Raw genomic sequence first — 22,982 nt, forward strand, 5'->3', positions numbered from 1 at the left:
AGAAGGGGATCTTCCCCTCCCCCCACCATCCAATCCTGATGAAGGGTCTCATCCCAAAATGTTGCCTGTTTTTTCCTCTCCATAGATGTTGCCTGACCTGCTTAGTTCCTCCAGCATTTTCTGTGTGTTGTTAAAAGAAGGGATGTTCAGCAAAGGAGGCTATGGCAATAACTCTCTGAGCTAAAGCAGAAATGTAAACTGGGTTGCGTGAGACCTGAACTGAAAGGGAATAGAGAGCACAAAAAGTGGAGCAGGAGGAGAGGATAGCACACTAGATCGAAAAACTGTAGGGAGGAATTTTCTGTGTATTTCAGTAATATTGAGTAATGTAAATATTGTTTGATTAAGCATTCTTTGTTTACATAATTCATTACGGGTTATATGTAAAATTACATGAATGCCATATGTCATTATGCCACCATGTTGTAAGTGCACACCTCACTAAAGTAAAAATGAAACTAGAGTACATGTTATTCCCGGCTCCATGATTTTCTTTTGATTAGTTTTATGTTTTAAAGATGCAAAACATAACAAACTCCATTTTCTCTACCTTCTGGTAATTTCTCCTTCCTTCCCTTCTCTTTTTTTTCCCATCCCCACTTCTGGTTACCCTCTCACCTATTCTTTTCTTCTCAACTTCCTCTGCTTAACCCTCCTCCATCACTTTTTCCCCATGGTCCACTCTCTGCTCCTATCAGATTTCTGCCTCTGTAGTCCTTTACCTCTGCCACCTATCAAGCCTCGCTTCTCACTTCATCAGCATTACCCACCCACCCACCTTTCCCGTCACCTGGTTTCACCGATCCCCTGCCAGCCTGTACTCCTCCTCTTTCTCCCTTTTCCCTACCCCCCACTTTCTTACTCTGGCTTCTTCGTGCTTCTTTTCCCAGTCCTGCCTGAAACATCGACTGTTCTTTCCCTCCAAAGATGCCATCCAGGTCTTGTGTCTATTTCCTACAGCTACTGTCAGGCAGGGGCTCAAAAAAAAGGGTTGAAGCTTTAACTGTTCATTTTATTGTCAAAGTATGCATGTGGAGTACAATCCAACTCTGATATAGCCATGAATTACAGAAAAACCATGGGAGTCTTTGAAAGAGAAATCATTAATCCCCACCCCCACCTGCATGAAAAAGAGAGAGACAAAACTCACTAACCCCAAACCCCACCAACCCACACCTCGTATAAAAAAAACTAACAGATCACCCACAAGGAAAATGGCAGCTAGAACATCAAACCCCAAACTCCTATCCCCTCCCTAGCACAAAAACTAACATATCGCCCACCCGGAACCCCAAAACCCCCAACCCTCCAATTGGCAACAAGAAAGACAGAAAACTGAAGGAGACTGATATGAGCTACAGTCCAATAATCACATCAAATCTTAGAATTTTGGAAGTATCTTCCTGTTCAGCATCGAGGAGAGCTACAGATCAAACATGGTCCTTCTGTGGCAAGCAACCACTGATCCCGTGACCTCACCGCCTCCTCCCATCAGCATCGAGGAGAGCCACTACTTGAACTCAGTCCTTCCATGAAGAGTGACCACTGATCCCGTGGACTTGCCCACACGCTGAACTCCTCTGTGCTTCAATCTTCCTCGAAGCTTCGAATTGGAGTCGATCATGGCCCTGTGACCCATCTCTGATCTTCTCCATGAGGCATCTGGTGTTCGCAATCCTCTCCTGGAATCTTCTCCAGGACAGCAGACCACCAGATCATTCGTTCGCACTCCAAACTGCACGTCACAGGTCTCAACATTTTCCAAAAAAACACACACAAGACAAAAAGAACAAGCAGAAGTCACAGAAAAGTGGAATAATTGAGATGATTGGCTACATGAAAGCTGTTTGAAGTCTGATGCCTGAAGTCCCACACCAAAAAGCTGCCAGATGGATTACGTTCCTACAAACTTCACCCTCAGTTTTAACCATGTGAACCTGTCGGTATTTGGAAGGATCTCGGTGTCCTTGGATGTTTTGGGCTGATATTAATCAATCAAACCACCTGGACGTAGTTGCAGGAACTGGAATTGAAGGTACAGTAGCATCACAGTTAATGTAACACACACAGTGCCAGCGATCGGAAGATCGGAATTCAATTTCTGACACTGTCTGTAAGAAGCTTGTACGTTCTTCCTGAGACCACCTGGGCTCCAGTTTCTTTCCACACTCCAAGGACGTATGGGTTAGTAAGTTGTGGGCATGTTATGTTGGCCCTGGAATCATGGCGACACTTGCAGGCTGCCTGCAGCACATCCTTGGTCAGTGTTGGCCATTGACACAAACGATGCATTTCACTGTACATTTCGATCTATGTGTTAATAAATCCTTATCTTTAAATCTTTGGTTTATTATTGTGACAAGATGGAGTGAAAAGCTTTTGTTTGTGTGCCATCCATACAGATCATTCCATACCTTGAGGGAGTAGAAGAAGGAATGCAAAATGCTGGATATCACGTTGTTACAGAGAAAGTACAGTGCAGATAAACAAATGCACAAGGGTCATGATGAGATGGATTGGGAGATCAAGGGCCCATCTTGTTGCAGAAGAAGTCCATTCAGTCGTCTTGTAATAGTGACATAGAAACTGTTTCTGAGCTTGGAGGTATGTACTTTCAGACTTTTGTATCTTCTAGTCAGAATTTAATGCTTCCTTTTCTTCATCTCCCCATAGCTGAAACACATACACCGTCCTTTATGTAGGGGACCGATCCTGTTGTTGCCTCAATTGTACCCTGTGTTCTACAGGGAAGTGTCTTTCTCTAAGTGGTTTGGAAGATCATGAGGAAGGCTAAAGGGGCCAAATGGCCTACGCCTGTTTCACTTCTGGAGGGAGTGTCTCAGCTTGGGCATCACCAAAATCAACAAGGTCATATTTGTTGTCATGTGCACAAGCAACTGCCCGCACATGTGAAATGAAAAGAAACCCCCAGGGGTGATTGACAAGTTCGTGGCCTGGGGTAGAAGGAGTCAACTTTAGAAAACCTAGCACATTTATTTTTCAACATAGGCCCCTCCTACATGTACACACTTAGTCCAGCGGTCGTGGAGCAAACGGATCTTGGACCTCCAGAAAGTACCCACAGCAGTGGTGATTGATAAGTTCGTGGCCTATGATAGAAGGAGATAAGTTATACAACTCTCGTTATATGCACATACAGTTCAACTCTTTGAGTGAGTATGCAGAGATTTTGAAGTTAATAACTCATGAAGTTAATAAAACAAGTGAGAGGAGTGGAAAGTTCAAAGTAAAATTTAGTATCAAAGTTCTATTTGTTCAAGTTTAATTGTTATTCATTCATATACATGAATGCAGCCAAACGAAACCGTGTTCTTGTGGAGCCAACGTGTTAAACACAGTACCAACGGTCACACACAGCACATATAATCATGATAGCAGAAAAGTTTAGTCACAAAAAATATAGCCTGTGTCCCTGAGTGTCGTGGGATGTTGTCCTGGAGCCACGTTTCTGCAAGAACTAGCATGCAGCACTTCTCATTTTCTTGGAGGCACTTACAGGAAAATAAATAAATATTTATGGAAAAACTCTACATCAACGAAGACTGACAACCAAAATGTACAATAGAAGAAAAATCATGCAAATAACAAAAAGGTAAATAAAATTGAGAACTTGAGTTTTAGAATCCTTGAAAGTGAGACTCTTGGTTGTGCAGTCTGTTCAAGAAGAAGACTAACTGTGCAAATAAAAAACCCCAAGAACATAAACTGAAGGCACAGACCGAGAGAGGGGAAAAGGTTAAAGGGGTGCAAGAGGATAACGAACATGGGATACGGGAGAAAGAGTCCGGCTCTAGATCTGCCTGTGGTTGTAGTGCAGGCTATGCCCTGCAGATGGCGTGCTTGTCACACTGAGGGTACCAGGCATCCTGCGTCCTACAGGAGAAACACACCAGGTCCTGATGAAGCGACTCAGCTCGAAACATCAACTGTTCACTCTTTTCCACAGGTGCTGCCTGGCCTGCTGAGTTCCTCCAGCATTTTGTGTGTGTTACTTGGATTTCCAGCATCTGCGTATTTTCTCGTGTTTTTGAACACACACAACGTGACGGAGGAACTGATGAGGTCAGGCGGCATTATGGAGGAAAATAAACAGACACCATTTCGGGCTGAGACCCTTCATCAGGGAAGGAGGTGACAGAAGCAGAAGGAAGCCCCCCTTCCATTTCAGCGCTGATGAAGAGTCTCAGTCCGAAACATAACTTAATCAGAATCAGGTTTAATATCACTGGCATGTGTTGTTTTGTGGCAGCAGTACCATGCAATACATAATAATAAATTACAATAAGAAATATATACTGTATATAAAAATATATTAAGTAAGTGCAAAAAGAGAGGGGAAAATTACTGAGGTAGTGTACATGGGTTCATTGGTTATTCAGATAATCTAGTGGTAGAGTGGAAGAAGCTATTCCCAAAATGCTGAGTGTGTGTCTTCATGCTCCTGTACCTCTTCCTTGACTATAGCAATGAGAAGAGGGGTTGTCCTAGGAAATGGGGGGGGGGGGGGGGCTTCCTTAATGATAGAGCTGGCTGAGTTTGCAACTTCCTGCAACTTTTTCCAATCCTATGCAGTGGCCCTTCCATGCCAGACCATGATGCAACCAGTCAGATTGCTCTCCACAGTACATCTGTAGAAATTTGCTAGAGTCTTTGAGTCTATAGTCAACCTCTTAATGAAATGTAGCCGCTGCCGTGCCCTCTTTGTAATTGCATCAATACGTTTGACCCAGGATTGATCTTCAGGGATGTTGACATCCAGGAACTTGAAACTGCTCACCCTTCCCCTGCTGAACTTTCAGTGTGTGCTCTCTGAACTTCCCCTTTCTGAAGTCCTCAATGGATTCCTTGGTCTCACTGAAGTTGTCATTGTGACACCACTCAACCAGCTGAGGTGCTGTATCTCACTCGTGGAAGCCTAATCAGCGGCACCAGAAACTCTGCACACAATAGTTGTGTCGTCGGCAAATGTATAGATGGTGTTTGAGCTGTGTCTAGCCGCATAATCATAGGTGTAGAGAGGGCAGAGCAGTGGCCTAAGCATATATCTTTGAGGTGCACAAGTGTTGATTGCCAGCGAGGAGGAGATGTTATTTCTGATATGCGCTGTCTGTGGTCTCCCCCGATGAGGAAGTCAAGGATCCAGTTGCAGAGGGAGGTACAGAGGTTCTGGAGTTTGTTGATTAGTACTGAGTGTATGATGGTGTTGAACTCTGAACTGTAATCAATAAACTGAAGCCTGACAAAGTTGTTGCTATTGTCCAGGTGATCCAAGGCCAAATGGAGAACCAGTGAGATTGCATCCACTGTAGACCTATTGTGGCAACAGGTAAATTGCAGTGGGTCCAGGTCCTTGCTTCGGCAGGAGTTGTCTCTGGCCGTGACCAACCTCTCAAGGCACTTCATCGCTGTAGATGTGAGTGCTGCTGGACAATGGTCATTGAGGCAGCTCACCCTGCTCTTCTCGGGCACTGGTATGATTGCCGCCCTTTTAAAGCAGGCGGGAACCTGTAACTGCAGCAATGAGAGATTAAAGATGTCTTTGAACACTCCCTCTAGTTGATTGGAATAGGTTTTCAGAGCCCTACCAGGTACACCATCGAGGCTTGTCACCTTGTGAGGGTTCACAGTCTTAAAAGATATTCTGATATCAGCTTCACAGAGACGGAGATCACAGTCACCAGGTGCAGCAGGGATTCGCACAGGTGTAGTTTTATTCTCCCTTTCAAAGCGAGCACAAAAGGTGTTGAGTTTATCTGGGGGTGAAACATCACAGCCAATCATGACATTAGGTTTTACCTTGTAGGAAGTAATTGCCTGCAAATCCTGTCAGAACTGACGTGCATCCGATTCAGTTTCTAACTTCAATCAGAGATGTTTTCTTGCTCTTAAAATAGCCTTCCATAGGTCATAACCGGACTTCTTGTTTAGTTCTGGATCACCGATTTTGAATGCCACAGATCTAGCCTGGTTTCATCCACAGCTTTTGCTTTAGTATGTCCGGTATGTTCTCAAAGACACACGCTTGTCCACACTCAAAGTTAATGACAACTGTGGCGTATTCATTCAGATTTGAAGAAGAATCCCTGAATATTGTCCTGTCCACTGATTCAAAGCAGTCCTGTAGGTGATTTTCCACCTCCCTTGACCATACCTTTGTGGTCCTCCCGCCCTCACCACTGGAGATGTGGCCCCCAGTCTTTGCCTGTACGCTGGAAGTACAAACATGTAGAAATACAGCCCAGTGATTGGACTTGCCAAAGTGCAGGCATTGTATGGCACTGTAAGGATTCCTGATGGTGGTGTAACATGGTCAGATTTGTTGACTCCCCGGTTCTGCAAGTGACATGTTGCTGGTAGCTGGCCTGATTGATAGGGAGGGCATCGGGGGGCATTCAGTGCTCTCCATAGATGCTGCTTGACTTGCTGAGTTCCCTCAGCAATTTGTGTGGGTTGCTCAAGCTCGGGATTTCCAGCATCTGCAGAATGTCTTCTGTTTATGAGTTCCTACAGATGGAGCCTCTTTCTGGAGCAAATGCATTCATCCAGTAAAGAAGAAAATGCTGAAAACTCTCAGTATGTCAGGCAGCGTCTGTGGGGAGAGGAACCAGGTTATTGTTTCAAGTCTGAAGCCTGGACCTGTATTGGTTGGGATGAGGAAATTGGAGACTGTCAAAGTGTCAGGTCAATAAGTTGAGTTTACTGTCATGTGTACAAATACAGTGAGGTACACATACAATAAAGAAAAACTTGTTTATAGCAACATCACATAGGTACAGATAGTACACCGAATACAAGTTATACAAAACTACAAAGAAAGATGATTGTGCAAAGGAATATTAGATAGGCACAAATGGGAAAAATGGAGAGCTATGTAGGAGGGAAAGATTAGATAAAAGGTTGGCACAACATCGTGGGCCAAAGAGTCTGTATGGTGCTGTTCTGTTCTGTGACCTAAAATAAAACATTAGGACAAATACACAATTGGAAACAAAAACTCCACCTCAAATAAAGTCGAATTTAGTGCTATTTATTTATTTGTAACTTATGGTAATACTACTGGTACAAAACATGTCAGTTATAGTAATCCTAATTCTGAAGTCCATGGTGGTGCAAGAGGTGGTCTGTATTGTTCCGATGCTGGGGAGGTGATTAGGGTTGTGCAGGTTGGTTCAGGAACGGAATGGTTGAAGGAAAGTGGCTGTTCCTGAACCTGGTGGTGTGGGACTTCAGGCTGGATGGCGGGCATCCTTGATGCTAGGTGCTGTTGGTAGTGGTGGAGAGGGTTGTGCCTGTGATGGGCTGGGCTGTGTCCACTATCTCAAAGTGGCAGAGGTCACATCTTATTTGTATTAATTCGCGGAATGTGGGCTTCACAGGCTGAGACAGCATTAAATTGCCCGCCCCTAATTACCTGAGAGGAGGTGGCGGTGAGGTCCCCCCTTGACTGATGTCTTGCACTGTAAAACAACAAATCCCAGTGATAATCATTCTGATTCTGAACTGCTGCAGTCCTTTAAGTGTGGGCACACACACAATGCTGAATTGATGCGCACAGGAGATTCTGGAAATCCAGAGCAACATGGACAGAACCCTGGAAACGTCAACAGATCAAGCAGCATCTCTGGATAAGACCCTTCATTGGGACTTTTCAGTCTGAAGCATCAACTGTTTATATCGACCAACCCTCTGCCTCCACAGATGCCGTCTGACCCACTGAATTCCTCTAGCAGCTTGTTTTATTTTACTTCCAGATTCAGCATCTGCAGTCCCTCATCTGAATGCATCACGGCTTGGTATGGCGACTCCTCTGCTTGTGACTGCAGAAAAACTGCAGAGAGTAGTGGATACGGCTTGGCACATCACAGAAACTAGCTTCCCCTCCATGCACTCTGTCCACTTTTCACTGCCTCAGTAAAGCAGCCAGCATAATCAAATACCCCACCCACACCAAACATTCTCTCTTGTTCCAAAATACAAAAGCCTGAGAGCACTTATCATCAGGTTCAAGGGCAGCTTCTACCCCACTGTTATAAGACTATTGAAAGGTCCCCTGGTACAAGACAGACTATTGACCTCACAATTTATCTTATTATGGCCCTTGAACCTTGTTGTCAATGCACTGCACCTTCTCTGTAGCGTTCTGTGTTTTGTTATTGTTTTCCCACGTAATGTTTCATTGTGTTGTGGTCACGACATGATTGGTATGTGCATGACAAGTTTTTCACTGCATCTGAAAATAATCAACTCAAAGCTCCTTTCTCACTGCATCTGTCAAGTTGAAGGTACAGGAGCCTCAGGAGTCGCACCATCAGGTTTAGGAACAGTTTCTATCTCTCAACCATCAGGCTCTTGAACAAAAGGGATAAACTTCACTCACTTGTCCATCCATTGGGATGTTCCCACAACCAAAGATCTCCTCTAAAGGACTCTTCATCTTAAAAAAAAAAGGATCTAGTGCGTTCCCGGCATATATGATGGATAAACTCTTCTCGGGCTACTGGTATTGATTTTAACCAATACCTGTCTTGTCCTGGGCTTTTGGGACTGCTTGGTGAAGGAAGCCAATGAAATAAAACTAGAGGAAAGGAATTTTTAACAAAGATGAAGATCTTGCTCTAAGTAAGAACTGGAATTTGATTGTAAACAAAGTGGGACAGTGGAAACCTGCTATGTTGAGGACTAACCAATCGAGGGAATGGACTACAGTGGGTATATATAGCACTGGACTAGATGTGCCTAGGCATCAACCCTGCTGAAGATGGCAGAGTTTGTCATTGAAACATCAGTCAAAATCAATACCTCTACCTGCCTGGTAGACCAAGAGGAGTTTATTCGACTCTTTATCTTGTTATTTCATGTTCTTGTTATTTATTGCTATTTATTTATATTTCCATTTGCACAGTTTGTTGTCTTCTGGTTGATCTTTCATCGATCCTGTTATAGTTACTATTATATGTGTTGGCGCGTGGCCAAGTGGTTAAGGCGTCGGTGTAGTGATCTAAAGGTTGTTAGTTCAAGCCTCAGCTGAGGCAGTGTGTTGTGTCCTTGCAAGGCACTTAACCACACATTGCTCTGGGATGACACCAGTGCCAAGCTGTATCGGCCCTAGTAACCTTCCCTTGGATAACATCGGTGGTGTGGAGAGGGGAGACGTGCAGCATGGGCAACCTCCCAAGGCGCAAATCCATGGTCTCATGAGATTAATGGATGCCTATAATAATAATATTATATACATTTGCTGACTATGCCTTCAGGCTTCTATGTGGTGACATATATGAAGTACTTTGAACTTCAATTCTTGTGTCTCCATAGCAGTTTTGTTTGTATTCTGAACTCAGCAGGGACTGGGTGCAGTCATAGCCAATGTCCTGCAGGGAGATCCTTGGTCCAGTTTCCTCCACTCAACACCAGCTCCCTCTCACTCATCACTCACTCGCCACTGTAGTGTTACGGTTAACGCGATGCTATTACAGTTTAGGGCGTCGGAGTTGGGAGTTCAAATCTGGCGTCCTCTGTACGTTTGTACAGAGTTTGTACGTCCTTTCCCATATATACGTGGGTTTCCTCCGAGTGCGCCGGTTTCCTCCTAAAGTCCAAGGACGTGCCGATTAATTAATAGGTCAGCTGGCCATTGTAAATTGACCTGTGATCAGGCTAGGTGGGTTGCTGGGCGGCGTGGCTCGGTGGGCCGGAAGGGCCTGTTGCGCGCTGTGTTTGTAATAAGTAAATAAATAAATCTATCACTCACTCATTCACTCACTCACTCACTCACTCTCGCCGTGCGCGTAGTTCACACTGCGTCCCGCCAGAGGGCGTCGCGTTCCCAGACCCCGCCCCACTGCCCTCATCGATGAATGGATTGGTTGAGCGGAGAGATCTGCAAGCGGCGATTGGCGGAGCGCCCTGTCACTCCGTGGTGGTTTGCAAGCGCTGATTACAATGTTGCGGACGCCGCTTTGTTCCGCCGCTTCGTATCAGTTTGCGAAGTCTCGGGATTCCAGCGGCGGGTCGGCGTGACTCCGACTTGGGCAATTTGTTGCAACCTTTCCGCCCGACCACCCCTCCTTGCCGCCCGCTTCTCCCTATGGAAACATAACCCGCGGCGTTGCCATGGTGCCGGCCCTGGCTTGCGGCACTCGGTGAATCGGCGTGGACCGGTTCGCGTGGTCCCGGCGGCGGCGGAATCGGTGGCTGCGCCCCGGGAGAGAGACGGGGGACCTTCGCCCGCTGCGCTCCTTCACCCTCACTGGGTGATGAGGGGCCGGGCTGCCCGGCTCCCTCTCTCGGTGCCCTGAGTACCTCCCCCAGCACTACCTTACCCGTCCCCTCGGCTGGCTTGGATCTCCTCGATGCTCACCATGGATGTGACCATCTCTGAGCTGCTGGAGCAGTTCATGAGCAGCCCGCTGGTCACCTGGGTGAGTGAAGCCGAGTGTGTGATAGAGAGAGAGAGAGCATTGAGAAAGAAGGGGGATGGAGGAGGGAAGGAGTTTCGTGTCAGAGAGAGGGAGAAGGGGAGGGGGAGAGATGGACGTTGGACGATATTGATGAGAGAGGGTACTTCACACAGAATGGGGGAGAGAGGGGGTATATACGCGTGAAAATGTGCGTTTGTCTGTAGAGGAAAGAGAAATGAAGGGAGATATGTTGGTAGCAGAGAGAGAGACAGGGAAGTGCGGCAGATTGTGGGATGGGTATGGCTGTTTTAAACTGGGTACTGTCGTGGCGGCGGAGGGGTGGTGAGAGGGGAGAGCTGTCACTGACTCTCTGAACTTCTGTTAACTATTGCAAATGGTCGCCGGGTGTCTGCACCCTACTTCGATACTATAGAGCAATTCCAACCGTCTTGTCTGTCATTAATTATCACATTCTAACTGAGAATTATTAAAACAAATCTTCCAGGTGAAAACCTTCGGACCGCTGGGCGGGACGAGCGAGGAGAACGGGACCATGTACATGGATTTGGCCGATGGCGTGTTCCTACACAAAATCATGTTGCAGATGTGAGTTTCTCGCTTTCACTTTGATTTTACCGTTTTAACAGCATACTTTAAAACCACATCCGCGTGGAGGCCGCTTGGAGAGCCATCGCGCTGGAGATGAGCGATTAATGATGACTCCCTGCCGGAGCGGTCCATGATTTCAAATCAGTCCACTGCAATACCTCGCCATTCCTCTTTTGCACTTTTTTAATTTATTGTAACTTACAGTAATTTTATGTATTGCAATCGACTGCTGCCGCAAGACAACATATTTGACGACATATGTCAGTGGTAATAATTCTCATTCCGGATTGCTGATGGTGTCGGGGGTTCCCGGGGCCATCAGCAGCGCCGATCTCATTAAACGCTCGAGTTGGGGATAGCCAGAGTGTGTATGTAGCCTTGTAACCCTGGAGCTTGTGGACAAGTGATATTGACAGGGCGGAAGTGGGTTGTAGGAAGAAACCTTGCCAGCTGTCTACAGAACAGGAGATGGTAGGGTGCATATGTGTGAATGCCTGTAATCTGTTTGAATTTTGAGCTGTTATTATCTTCTAACACTGCTTCAAGAAGAAGCACCCTCTAACCAGAATGATGACTTTGAAACCACTTCATAAATATGGTAAAACACACAAAATGCTGGTGCACGCAGCAGGCCAGGCAGCATCTCTGGGAAGAAGCACAGTCGACGTTTTGGGCGGACACCCTTGGTCAGGACTAACTGAAAGCAGAGCTAGTAAGAGATTTGAAAGTGGGAGGGGGAGAGGGAGATCTGAAATGATAGGTGAAGACAGGAGGGAAGGGGCTGAGTGCAGGTCGGTGGGACTAGGTGAGGGTAAGAGTTCGGCACGGACTAGAAGGGCCGAGATGGCCTGGTTCCGTGCTGTAATTGTTATATGGTTATGGTTATATGGATAGAGCTAAGAGCTGGAAAGTTGATTGGCAAAAGGGATACAAGGCTGGAGAAGGGAAAGGATCATGGGACGGGAGGCCTAGGGAGAAAGAAAGGGGGACGGGTGTGCCAGAGGAAGATGGAGAGCAGGCAAGGAATAATTGTGAGGGACAGAGAGAGGAAAAAAAAGTAAAAAAAAAAATAAATAAATGAGGGATGGGGTAAGAACAGGAGGAGGGGCATTAACAGAAGTTAGAGAAGTCTATGTTCATGCCATCAGGTTGGAGGCTGCCCAGATGGAATATAAGATGTTGTTCCTCCAACCTGAGTGTGGCTTCATCTTTACAGTAGAGGAGGCCGTGGATAGACATGTCAGAATGGGAATGGGATGTGGAATTAAAATGTGTGGCCACTGGGAGATCCTGCTTTCTCTGGCGGACAGAGCGTAGGTGTTCAGCGAAACAGTCTCCCAGTCAGGTATAAAGCTTTCTATCTGGTAAAGAGTGGTTTTGGCACATTGGCTTTCATAAATCAAATCATTTGAGCTGGGATGTTATGTCCAAGTGTAAAACCAAATTTGGAGTATTCTGTGCAGTTCTGGTCACCTACTTACAGGAAAGATATCAATAAGATTGAAAGAGTACAGAGAAATTTGACTGAGGACCTGAGTTATAGGGAAAGGTTGATTAGGTTAGGACCTTATCCTTGGAGTGCAGGAGAATGAGGGGAGATTTGATAGAGGCATACAAAATTAAGAAGGGTGCAAATAGGGTAAATGCAAGCAAGCATTTTCAACTGAAGTTACTTGAGACTAGAACTAGAGGTCATAGATTAAGGGTGAAAGGTGAAATGTTCAAGGGATGTGAGGGGGAATTTTTTTTCACTCTGAGGGGTGGTGAAGGTGTGAAATGAGCTGCTAGGTGAAGTGGTGGAAGTTTGGATAGGTACATGGATGGGAGGAGTATGGTCCAGATGCCAGTCAATGGGACTAGGCAGAATAACAGTATGGCATGGATTTGATGGGCTGAAGGGCCTGTTTCTGTGTTGTGCTCCATGACTCTAATAATGTGCACTGATATCTCCCTCTGACCTTATGTGACATCCTGCCCTGTCACTTTCAACAGGATTTAGTAAATTAGTTTATCTTTGTCACGTGCACCAAGGTACAGTGAAAAACTTTGTTTTGCAGACCATCCATACTGATAATTCCATCACGTTAGTACATTGAGGTGGTGCAGGGGAAAAGCATTAAATACGTGCAGAATAAAGTGATACAATTACAGAGGAAGTGCAGCACAGGTGCAAGGCCATGAGGCCGACTGAGGTCAAGAGTCCATTTTACCATATTAGAAGACCGTTCGATAGTTTTATAACCGTGGGATAAGAGCTGTCTGTCCTTGAGCCTGGTGGTATGGGCTTTCAGGTTTTTGCATCTCCTGCCTGATGGGGTGGGGTGCGAAGAACAGAGAAAGTCTGGGGTAGGTGGTGTCTTTGGTTATGTTGGCTGCCTTACCGAGGCAGCGAGAGGTATAGACTGAGTCCATGGAGGCTGCTTTCTGTAATGTACTGAGCTGTGTCCACAACTCTCGGCAGTTTCTTGCCTCAGGCAGAGCAGTGATGCATCCAGATAGGGTGCTTTCTAAGGTGCATTGATAAAAATTAGTGAGGTTCAACGGGAACTTGGCAAATTTGCCTTGTGTGGAAAAGCATTCTGTAGTTGTGCAGCACAGAAACAGGCTGTTCTGCCCACTGGGTTCATACTGACCATCAACCACCCATTGGCACTAATACTACACTGATTCTATTTTGCCCTTCCCATAATTCCCAGCAGCTTCCCCCCCCCCCTCACCTGGGGACAATTTACAGTAGCTAATGAACTCATTGATCTATGCGTATTTGGGAGGAGGAGGAAGGGTTTGGGAGTACCCAGGGTTAGGGGGCAGACAGGTGATCGCAGGGAGAACGGAGTGAGGGTTGAAGCTCGCTCTCTGGTGAGGCAGTGGCTCTACCCACAGCACCCTTGTGCTGCCTATTCACGCAGGTTTATCGAAGTAAGTCTGTCGTAAGGTGGTTAGGGCCCTTTTAGCTGACAGCTTGGACAGACCAATAGACTTGAAGGAGCAAGGGGAGGTATGGAGATTGAGGAGGGTACTCTGGGACTTTGGATCTAGGCTTCAAAATCCTGGGCACCCAATTACACTTCTGTCAGAATTGAACGTGGAATAGTACAGCACAGTGCAGGTCCTACGGCCTATGATGTTGAGCCAAACTGCTCTTTAATCTGCTCTAACATTTATCCTATTTGAACTGGCTCTAAGACTAATCTAACTCTTCCCTCCCACATAGCCCTCCATTTTTCTTTCATCCGTGTGCCTAAGAGTTTCTTAAATGTCTCTGATGCATCTGCCACCCCTCCAGACAGTGCATTCCATGCAACTTCCACTCTTTGATAATAAATGTACTTCGATAATAAATATTATCTCTGACATCAGCCCTATACTTTCCACCAAGCACCCACCTCAAATTTATGTCCCTGTCATATTTGCCATTTCCGCTCTGGGGAAAAAGTCTGTGGCTGTCCACTCAATCTATGCCTCTCATCATCTTGTCCACCTCTATCACATCACTCCTCATCTTCCATTACTCCAAAGAGAAAAACCCCGGCTCACTCAACTGATCCTCAAAATACATGGTCTCCGACCCAGGCAGCATCCTGGCAAATCACCTCAGCACCCTCTCTAAAGCTTCCACATCCTTCCTATAATGAGACGACCAGAACTGGAACACACTATTCACAGTGTGATCTAGCCAGGGTTTTATAGAGCTGCAACATTACCTCGCTGCTCTTGAACTCAATTGCCCCGACTAATGAAGGTCAACACACCATACATCTTATTACCAACCCTATCAACCTGCATGGCAAATTTGAGTTATATGGATGTGGACCTCAAGGTTCCTCTGTTCTTCCACGCTGCTAGGAATCCTGCCATTAACCTCTTGTCATCTTGTACACCTTTATGTAATTGGGAACAAATTAAGAGTCCAGAATACGTGTGTGTGATCATTACCCACAGTCAGTGGTTGTGTTTGAGCATTGACAGAAACCTCAGTAAATGAGACCAAACGGTTGTTGTGTATCATAAAAATCTAGATTTCTCTAATTTTGCATGCCTGGCTGTTTGAAATTTTGACAAGCTGTTCAAGCTGTTTGCTTATCCTTTGAGGTGTGTACTGGGAGCTTCTCATTGAAGATTAATTTGCATCTGGAGCTATCTTGCTTCTGAATTATGGAACATAGAGCTCATTGAAACCTATCGAGTGTCACAAGGCATTGATAGAGTGGATGTGGAGAGGATGTTTTCTATGATGAGGGAGTCTAAGACCAGAGGAGCATCAGAATAGAGGGACGTCAATTTAGAAGGGAGATGAGGAGGAATTTCTTTAGCCAGTGAATCTCTGGAATTCGTTGCTGCAGGCAGCTACACCTTTGTGTTAGCCACTTCCACCCTGGGAAAATGCCTTTGGTTGTCCACTTGATCTTGGCCTCTTATCATCTTGTACGCCTCTATCAACTCGTCTCTCCTCCTCTCCAAAGAGAAAAGCCCTAACTCGCTCAACCTATCCTCACAAGACATTCTCTCAATGTGCAGGAAATGCTACCATCCGTCTGAATTGCACCTCATCCTGACTTGGAAATGTATTGCCAGTCCATCTTAATCCTGAAGCCCTTGACCCAACCATACTTTGGGAGCACTTTCAGAGTAACTGCAGCAGGAACTTCTCACAGAGGCTGGTGAACCTCTGGAATTCACTCTCGTGGAGGGATGTGGAGATTGGGTGATCCAGGGAGTCTGATGTGAACGTAGAAATCATTTTGAAAGATCGGGGAATTGAGGGCGATGAGAAACTGGCACAGAAGAGGGGTGAGGGTTGGGACTGGTCAGGTTTGAGGGGCCAAATTGCCTACTCCTATTTTGCCATATTCTTATGCGTGCACCTTGTACAATCTACCGGTCATTCTTGTACGATGGGAGGTATGGTGTTTGGTACAAGGCCAACTCCCACAACAGTAACCTGTTGGTGATTAGTTGGCCTATTTTGATGGTGTTGGTTGAAGAATGACTGTCAGCCGGAACATCAGAGGTAACTCGCTGGTCCTGAGATCTGTAGCGTCCAGTTGATGAAGGTTCAGTCTGCTTTGATTTCATACAGCATAGAGACAGGTTCTTCAGCTCAACTTCTCCATGCTATTTAAGTTGTCTACTATTCAGTCCTGTTTGTCTTCATTTGGTCCATATCCCTCGATATCCTACCTATCCATGTACAGTACTTGTCCAAATGTCTTTTAACCGTTGTAATCGTACTCGCCTCTACCTCTAGCAGTTCATTCCCTATACCCACCACCCCCTCAGCAGATCAGGCAGCATCTATAGAGGAATAAACAGTCGATGCTTTGGGCCAACATCCTTCATGAGTCCTGATATTGTTGTTTGATTTTCCATCTGGCATAGTTTGTATTTTGTTGTTTGATTGTTTGTGGTTTTTGTATTGCTATATTTATGCTCTATTCTTGGTTGGTGCAGCTGTAACAAAACCCAATTTCCCTCGGGATCAATAAAGTATACCTATCTATCTATGAAGGGTCTTGGCCTGAAACATAGACTGCTTATTCCTCTCCATAGATGCTGCCTGACCTGCTGAGTTCCACCAGCATTTTGATTGTGTTACTCCGGATTCGCAACTTTTGCACTATCTGTTGTGTTTATGACCCCCTCCCCTTGTAGGGCGGGGGGAATAAACTTGCCCCTCAGGTGTCTTTTAAATCTCTCTGGTTTGATGTTTCTGGTCTGGCAACATACAGGGAAAAGGAAAATGGTTCATTGTGTCCTAATTTGGTCAGGCTTTTTGAAAAAAGTAACGGTATTGTGAGGTATTTGGACTTCCAGAAAGTGCTTGTCAATGTGTTTGTATGTACAGTAGGCTTGCCAGCAAGACTGAAGCCCATGGAAAAGCAAGGATAGAAATTTGGCAAACCAGTGTAGTGAAAGGCTTTTTCCTGACCAGAGGGACTGAGCTATAAAGTTGGGCAGGATCGGACTTTATTCATTGGAGCATAGTAATCTTACAGAGTATACCGTCACACAAGGCAAGATCTTAGTGTGTAATCTTACAGAGGTGTATAAAATCACAGGGGCCATTGGTGGTGTGAATTCACTCAGTCTTTTTCCCAGGGTTGGGGAATTAGGATCAGAACCAGGTTTAACATCACTGGCATATGTTGTGAAATTTGTTGCTTTTCAGCAGTGTACAGTGCAAGACATAAACATCTTATAAATTACAATAAGAAAAAAATATTTATATATAATCTGTTGGCAGAGGGGAAGAAGCTGTTTATGAAACATTGAGTGTGTGTCTTCAAGCTCCTGTAGCTTCTCCCTGATGGTAGCAGTAAGAAAAGCGCACGTCCTGGGTGATGGGGGTCCTTAATGATGGATGCTGCATTTTGAGGCATTGCCGTTTGAAGATGTTCCTGATGCTGGGCCGGCGAATGCCCATGACGACGCTGACCAAGTTTGCAGCTTTGTACAGCTGCTTGTGATCCTGTGCAGTGGCCCCTCCATACCAAGCAGTGATGCAACTAGTCAGCTATTTAAGACCTAGAGGACAGAGGTTTAATTAAGTGTGATCTGAGCGGAACCTGAGGGACAATTTTCTTTTTACAGAGTTGGTAATTGGAGCTGACTGCTTGAGGAAACAGTTGAGGCAGGTACATTAGTAACATGATTGATATCTTAGAGACAGGATCTCGAGCACTTGGCAAAACATGGACTGATTAGGGTTAATCAGCATGGCTTTGTGATCCCTTCAACAGCATATCGTTAGGGTGGAGTAGGCCCAAGTGTGTTAGATGGAATTTAATGCAGAAAACTATGATGTATTGTGTGGGTGAGAGTTAGAATCTTAGAGGGGGTTGATGCGGATGTAAAGAGAATAAAGTAAAATGGAAAAGTGTAAATGGATGTTTGTTAGTCTGTGAACATGATGGGCTGAAGGGCCTGTTTTCACACTACATGATGCTATGATGGTGCTCTTCGTATTGGCTTGTTATTGTCACATACCATGGATCATGGTTGAGTGGCAGAGCAGAACTGATGGGCTGAATGGCCTCATTCCATACCTTTGTCTTACGGTCATAGAACACTACACGCAGAAACAGGCTCTTCAGTCCATCTGGTCTGTGCCAACCTGGTTTTCTGCCTCGTCCCATCTACCTATACCCGGACCATAGCCCTCATTACCCCTCTCAACCATGTACCTATCAATGCTTTCTTAAATGTTACGTTTAATCCTGCCTCTAACTGCGGCACACCACTAGCCTCCTTTCAGGGAGACAACCATCTACTAACACTCTTACTCGTTAAGGTAATGATGAATCCAGTTAACTACTTCAAAGTTCAAAAGTTAATTGTATATTTATTATCAAAGTCCATATATGTCACCATAGAGGACCCTGAAACACAAATAGTCAATGTGCAAACGGTAACAAATTGTGCAAATACAAAAGGAGAAAAAACAATAAATATCGAGAACATGTGATGAAAAGTCCTTGAAAAGTGAGTCCATGGGATGTAGGAACAGTTCAGTGATGGGGCAAGTGAAGTTATCACCACTGGTTCAAGAGCCTGATGGTTGAGGGGTAATAACTGTTCCTGAACCTGGTGGTGTGGATCCTGAGGGCCCCTTCATCCCGATGTACTGTGATACAGTGAAAAGCTTTTGTTCTGTGTGCCACATAAGTGCAACAAGATCAAGAAGTTGGAGAGATCTTTCGGAGAGCCGGCATGGTTGTAGTGAATCATGTTTCTCATGTCATTCTAAACCAGCGAGTGATTGTCATCATCTGGGGTAAACACTGTGCTGCGGGATAGCAGCTACACCAGAACAATAGTTCTTGCAGTGATTAAGTACTCTCCTGCCACAATGAGACCACACTCAAGCTGCTGGAGCAACACCTCAATATTCCGTCTGGGTAGCCACCAACCTGATGGCATAGACATCGATTTCTCAAAGCTCTGCTCATTTTCCCTTTCCTCCTTCCCACTCTTTCCACTCTCCATTCTGCCTCCCCTCTTAGGGCCATCTTTAGACTGCACACTTAGAATGAAAAGGCCTGGTGAACTGTATGGAGGACTGTGGGAACTCCATTTTCTCACCCTGCTGGTAATTTCTCCCTTCTCCTCCTCCTCTCTTTTTCCATTCCCATTCTGGTTGCCCTCTCACCTGTTTTCTTCTGCCCATCGCCTCCCTCTGGTGCCCCTCCTTCAGTCCTGTCCCTTTTCCACCTATGACTTCCGGCTTCTCATTTTACTTACCCACCTTGTGTTCCTTTCCCTCTTTCCACCTTATTCTGGCTTCTGCCCCCTTCCCTTCCAGTCCCGATGAAGGGTTTCAACTCACAACTTTGACAGTTTATTCCCTTCCATAGATGCTGCCCGACTTTCTGAGTCTTCCAGCATTTTGTGTGCGTGCTCAAGATTCCCAGCATCTGCAGAATCTCGTGTTCTTGACCTCGCAATTTACCTCGTTATGATCTTGCACGTTATTGTCTGTCTGTACTACACTTTCTCTGTCACTGCAACGTTATTGTTTTCCCTTTCTCTTGGTACATGTCCTCTCCTATGAGATTCCTCCTTCTTAAACCCCTCACTACTTCCACCATAACCTTCCCCTCCATGTTCTTATCCAAATATCTCTTAAACGTTGCAGCATGACCCGCACCCACCACCCCCACAGTTCCACACTCTCATCACCTTCTGAGTGAAGAAGTCCAACTTCATGTTTAAAGGTTCTACTTAATGTCAGAGGAATGTATACATTATACATCCTGAAATGCTTTTTCTTCGCAAAACATCCATGAAAACAGAGGTGCCCCAAAGAATGAACTGCAGTTAAATGTGAGAACCCCAAAGCCCCCCCCCACCAGCTCCCCACTCCTGTACACAAGCAGCGGCAAGCAACAATCCTCTCTCTCCCCACCGGCAAAAAAAAGTGCACCCGCTACCGAGCACAAGCGTGAGCCAAACGATAGCAAAGACACCGACCTTGCAGTTACCCCAAAGACTATCTCAATTCATCCGGCATTCGGCAACCCACAGGTTCTCTCTCTCCCTAATAAGGGAGAGGGAGGTGTTCCCCGTTCTCACAGCGAGCGGGAGACATAACAACAACCCGCTGGTTTGCGATTTCGTCGCTTTTTACGAGCTCTGTGCCTGAAGATTGCGAAGGTCTCAGGTCTCCGGGCCCACAGCGAAAGGTTTCCAGCCTCCCTGAAGACACGAGTCTCCCGCTGTGACACTGACCCTCGATCCGCCTGTCTCCAGAGCCCCGAGATCTTAGGCTTCCAAACACTAGGCTGCCTCTCAGGCCGACCCCTTAGCATGCAGAACATCGGCTTGTCCTGAAACCCCGAGAACGGGTCCCATTCAATAGACAATAGGTGCAGGAGTAGGACATTCGGCTCTTCGAGCCAGCACCACCATTCACTGTGATCATGGCTGATCATCCACAATCAGTATCCAGTTCCTGCCTTATCCCCGTAACCTTTGATTCCGCTATCTTTAAGAGCTCTATCCATCTCTTTCTTGAAAGCATCCAGAGACTTGGCCTCCACTGCCTTCTGGGGCACAGCATTCCATATATCCACCACTCTCTGGGTGAAAAAGTTTTTCTCAACTCCATTCTAAATGGCCTACCCCTTATTCTTAAATTGTAGCCTCTGGTTCTGGACTCACCCATCAGTGGGAACATACTTCCTGCCTCCAGCGTGTCCAATCCCTTAATAATCTTATACATTTCAATAAGACCCCCTCTCATCCTTCTAAATTCTAGTGTATACAAGCCCAGTCGCTCCAATCTTTTGATATATGACAGTCCTGCCATCCCAGGAATTAACCTTGTGAACCTACGCTGCACTCCGTCAATAGCAAGAATGTCCTTCCTCAAATTTGGAGACCAAAACTGCACACAGTACTCCAGGTGTGGTCTCACCAGGGCCCTGTACAGCTGCAGAAGGACCTCTTTGCTCCTATACTCAATTCCCCTTGTTGTGAAGGCCAGCATGCCATCAGCTTTCTTCACTGCCTGCTGTACCTGCATGCTTGCTTTCAGTGACTGATGTACAAGAACACCTAGATCTCGTTGTGCTTCCCCTTTTCCTAACTTGACTCCATTTAGATAATAATCTGCCTTCCTATTCCTGCAAAGAACCAAAGTCAGTGTGTAACTCCAGGTCAGGGTCTTCAAAAGAACCCTGAAAGGGAAAAATAGAGATATTAAAGATGGAAATAGAGCTGTTTCTGAAGATGCAAGTAAAGGAGTCACTGTTTAGGGCCATCTTAACTCCGTCTCCGTAAGTTTTCATCTGTCACCCTTAACCCCTGTGTATTTCTAGTCTCACCCAACCTGCAGAATCTCTTGTGGGTGGAGGAGGCAGCTTGAGTTAAGAAGCTGGGAGGTGATAAGTGGAAGTACTGAAGGACTTAACAAGAGATCTGATAGAAGAGCACGTCTACTAAGAGAGAAAAAAACTTGTCACACAGATCAAATCGTTGAGGTAGAACAAGGTTAAGCAATAACTGCAGAATCTCCTGTGTATAAGATTGTGGGTCTTCTACTGCTGCTGACTACTTAGGTACTTGTTCTGAAGACTATGGATTTTTTATTTTTGCACGTGACTTCCCAGAAGTCTGGGATCTTTTGCGTTTAAGTAGAAATGATTGAAATTATTGGTCTGGCTCTAACTGATAAAAAGTATTTTAGGTTCAATTGCAAACCACAAGACCACAAAGCTCTAACATCTTGCAGCTCCATCTCGGCAATGAGGAGCCTGCAAGATGAGTGTGCTGGAAGAGCCTGCTCAGCTTTTACTAGTACTTGCTCTGTGTGAAAGCTGGGCTGTCACCAAGACACTGGTTACTGGGAGGCTGGGTAGCCATAGAGCAATACTGCATGGATACAGGCCCATCTTGGCTGTGCTGAACTGTTATTCAGCTCAGTCCCATCAACACACCCTCCATACTCCTCCCATGCATGTACTTATCCAAGCAACTCTTACATCTTGCAGCCAAACCTGCCTCCATTACTTCCACAAGCAGCTTGTTTCACTCTCGCACCACCCTTTGAGTGAAGAAGTTCACATTCAGGTTCCCGTTAAGTATTTCGCTTTTCACCCTAAACTTCCTGACTCTAGTCCTAGTCTCCCCACCTCCACCTCACAGGAGAAAGCCTGCTTGCAATTACTCTAACTATACCCATTCTAATTTTGTATACCTCTTTCAAAACTCCCCTCATTCATTACACACCAGGGAATAAAATCCTAACCTGTTCAACAATTTCCTATAACTTAGGTCCTCAAATCCCAGCAACATAACATCCTTGTAAATTTTCTCTGTACTCTGTCAATCTTTTTATCTCTCCTGTATTCCAAAGTGGACTTCTCCAACGTCTTGTGCAACTTCAACATAACATCCCAATTCCTGTACTCAAAACTCTGATTTATGAAGGCCAATGTGCCAGAAGCTCTCTTTATGATGCTATCTACCTGGTGGGATATGCCCGAGAAAGAGTGATTGAATCCACCCTCTACTATTTTGGGTAGAAATCTCACTGTGTCCTCCCCCCTCTTTATCAATGCCTTTACTTCATCAGGAGTCTAAAGAATTCGGCATGTCCTTATCAATTCTTACCAATTTTTATCAATGCACCATATAAAGTATTTTGTCTAGATGCATGATGGAATGATATGACCACTGCTCTGCACTTGACTACAAGAAACCGCAGAGCGTGGTAGGCGTAGTTCAGCACGTTATGGAAACTAACCTCATCTCCATGGTCTGTCCTTCTCCATGGTCTACCCTTCATACTTCCTCAGCAAAGTAGCCAGTATAACTAAAGACCTCAGCTCTCTTCTCCCATCCCCAACTCTTGGCCTCTCATGATCCATCTTATTATAATTTTGCATTTTATTTTTACTTCACTGCACTTCAGTAGCCTTTGCATTTTATTCAGAATTGTTATTACTTTAACTC

At 45.5% G+C, this 22,982-nt stretch overlaps 1 protein-coding gene across 1 annotated transcript in view; it reads left to right on the forward strand.

Moving 5' to 3' along the window:
• The first annotated feature begins 9,951 nt into the window (after positions 1 to 9,951).
• ccdc88c (coiled-coil domain containing 88C) overlaps positions 9,952 to 22,982 on the forward strand; it is a 256,545-nt gene continuing 243,514 nt past the window's right edge. Inside the window, exons 1-2 of the mRNA XM_072272687.1 lie at positions 9,952 to 10,439; positions 10,924 to 11,024. Coding sequence (XP_072128788.1) covers positions 10,371 to 10,439; positions 10,924 to 11,024 — 170 coding nt within the window. The 5' untranslated portion in view covers positions 9,952 to 10,370. The remainder of the gene's footprint in view (positions 10,440 to 10,923; positions 11,025 to 22,982) is intronic.

The sequence above is a fragment of the Mobula birostris genome, chromosome 1 (genome assembly GCF_030028105.1).
Source record: "Mobula birostris isolate sMobBir1 chromosome 1, sMobBir1.hap1, whole genome shotgun sequence".
NCBI classification, from domain to species: domain Eukaryota; kingdom Metazoa; phylum Chordata; class Chondrichthyes; order Myliobatiformes; family Myliobatidae; genus Mobula; species Mobula birostris.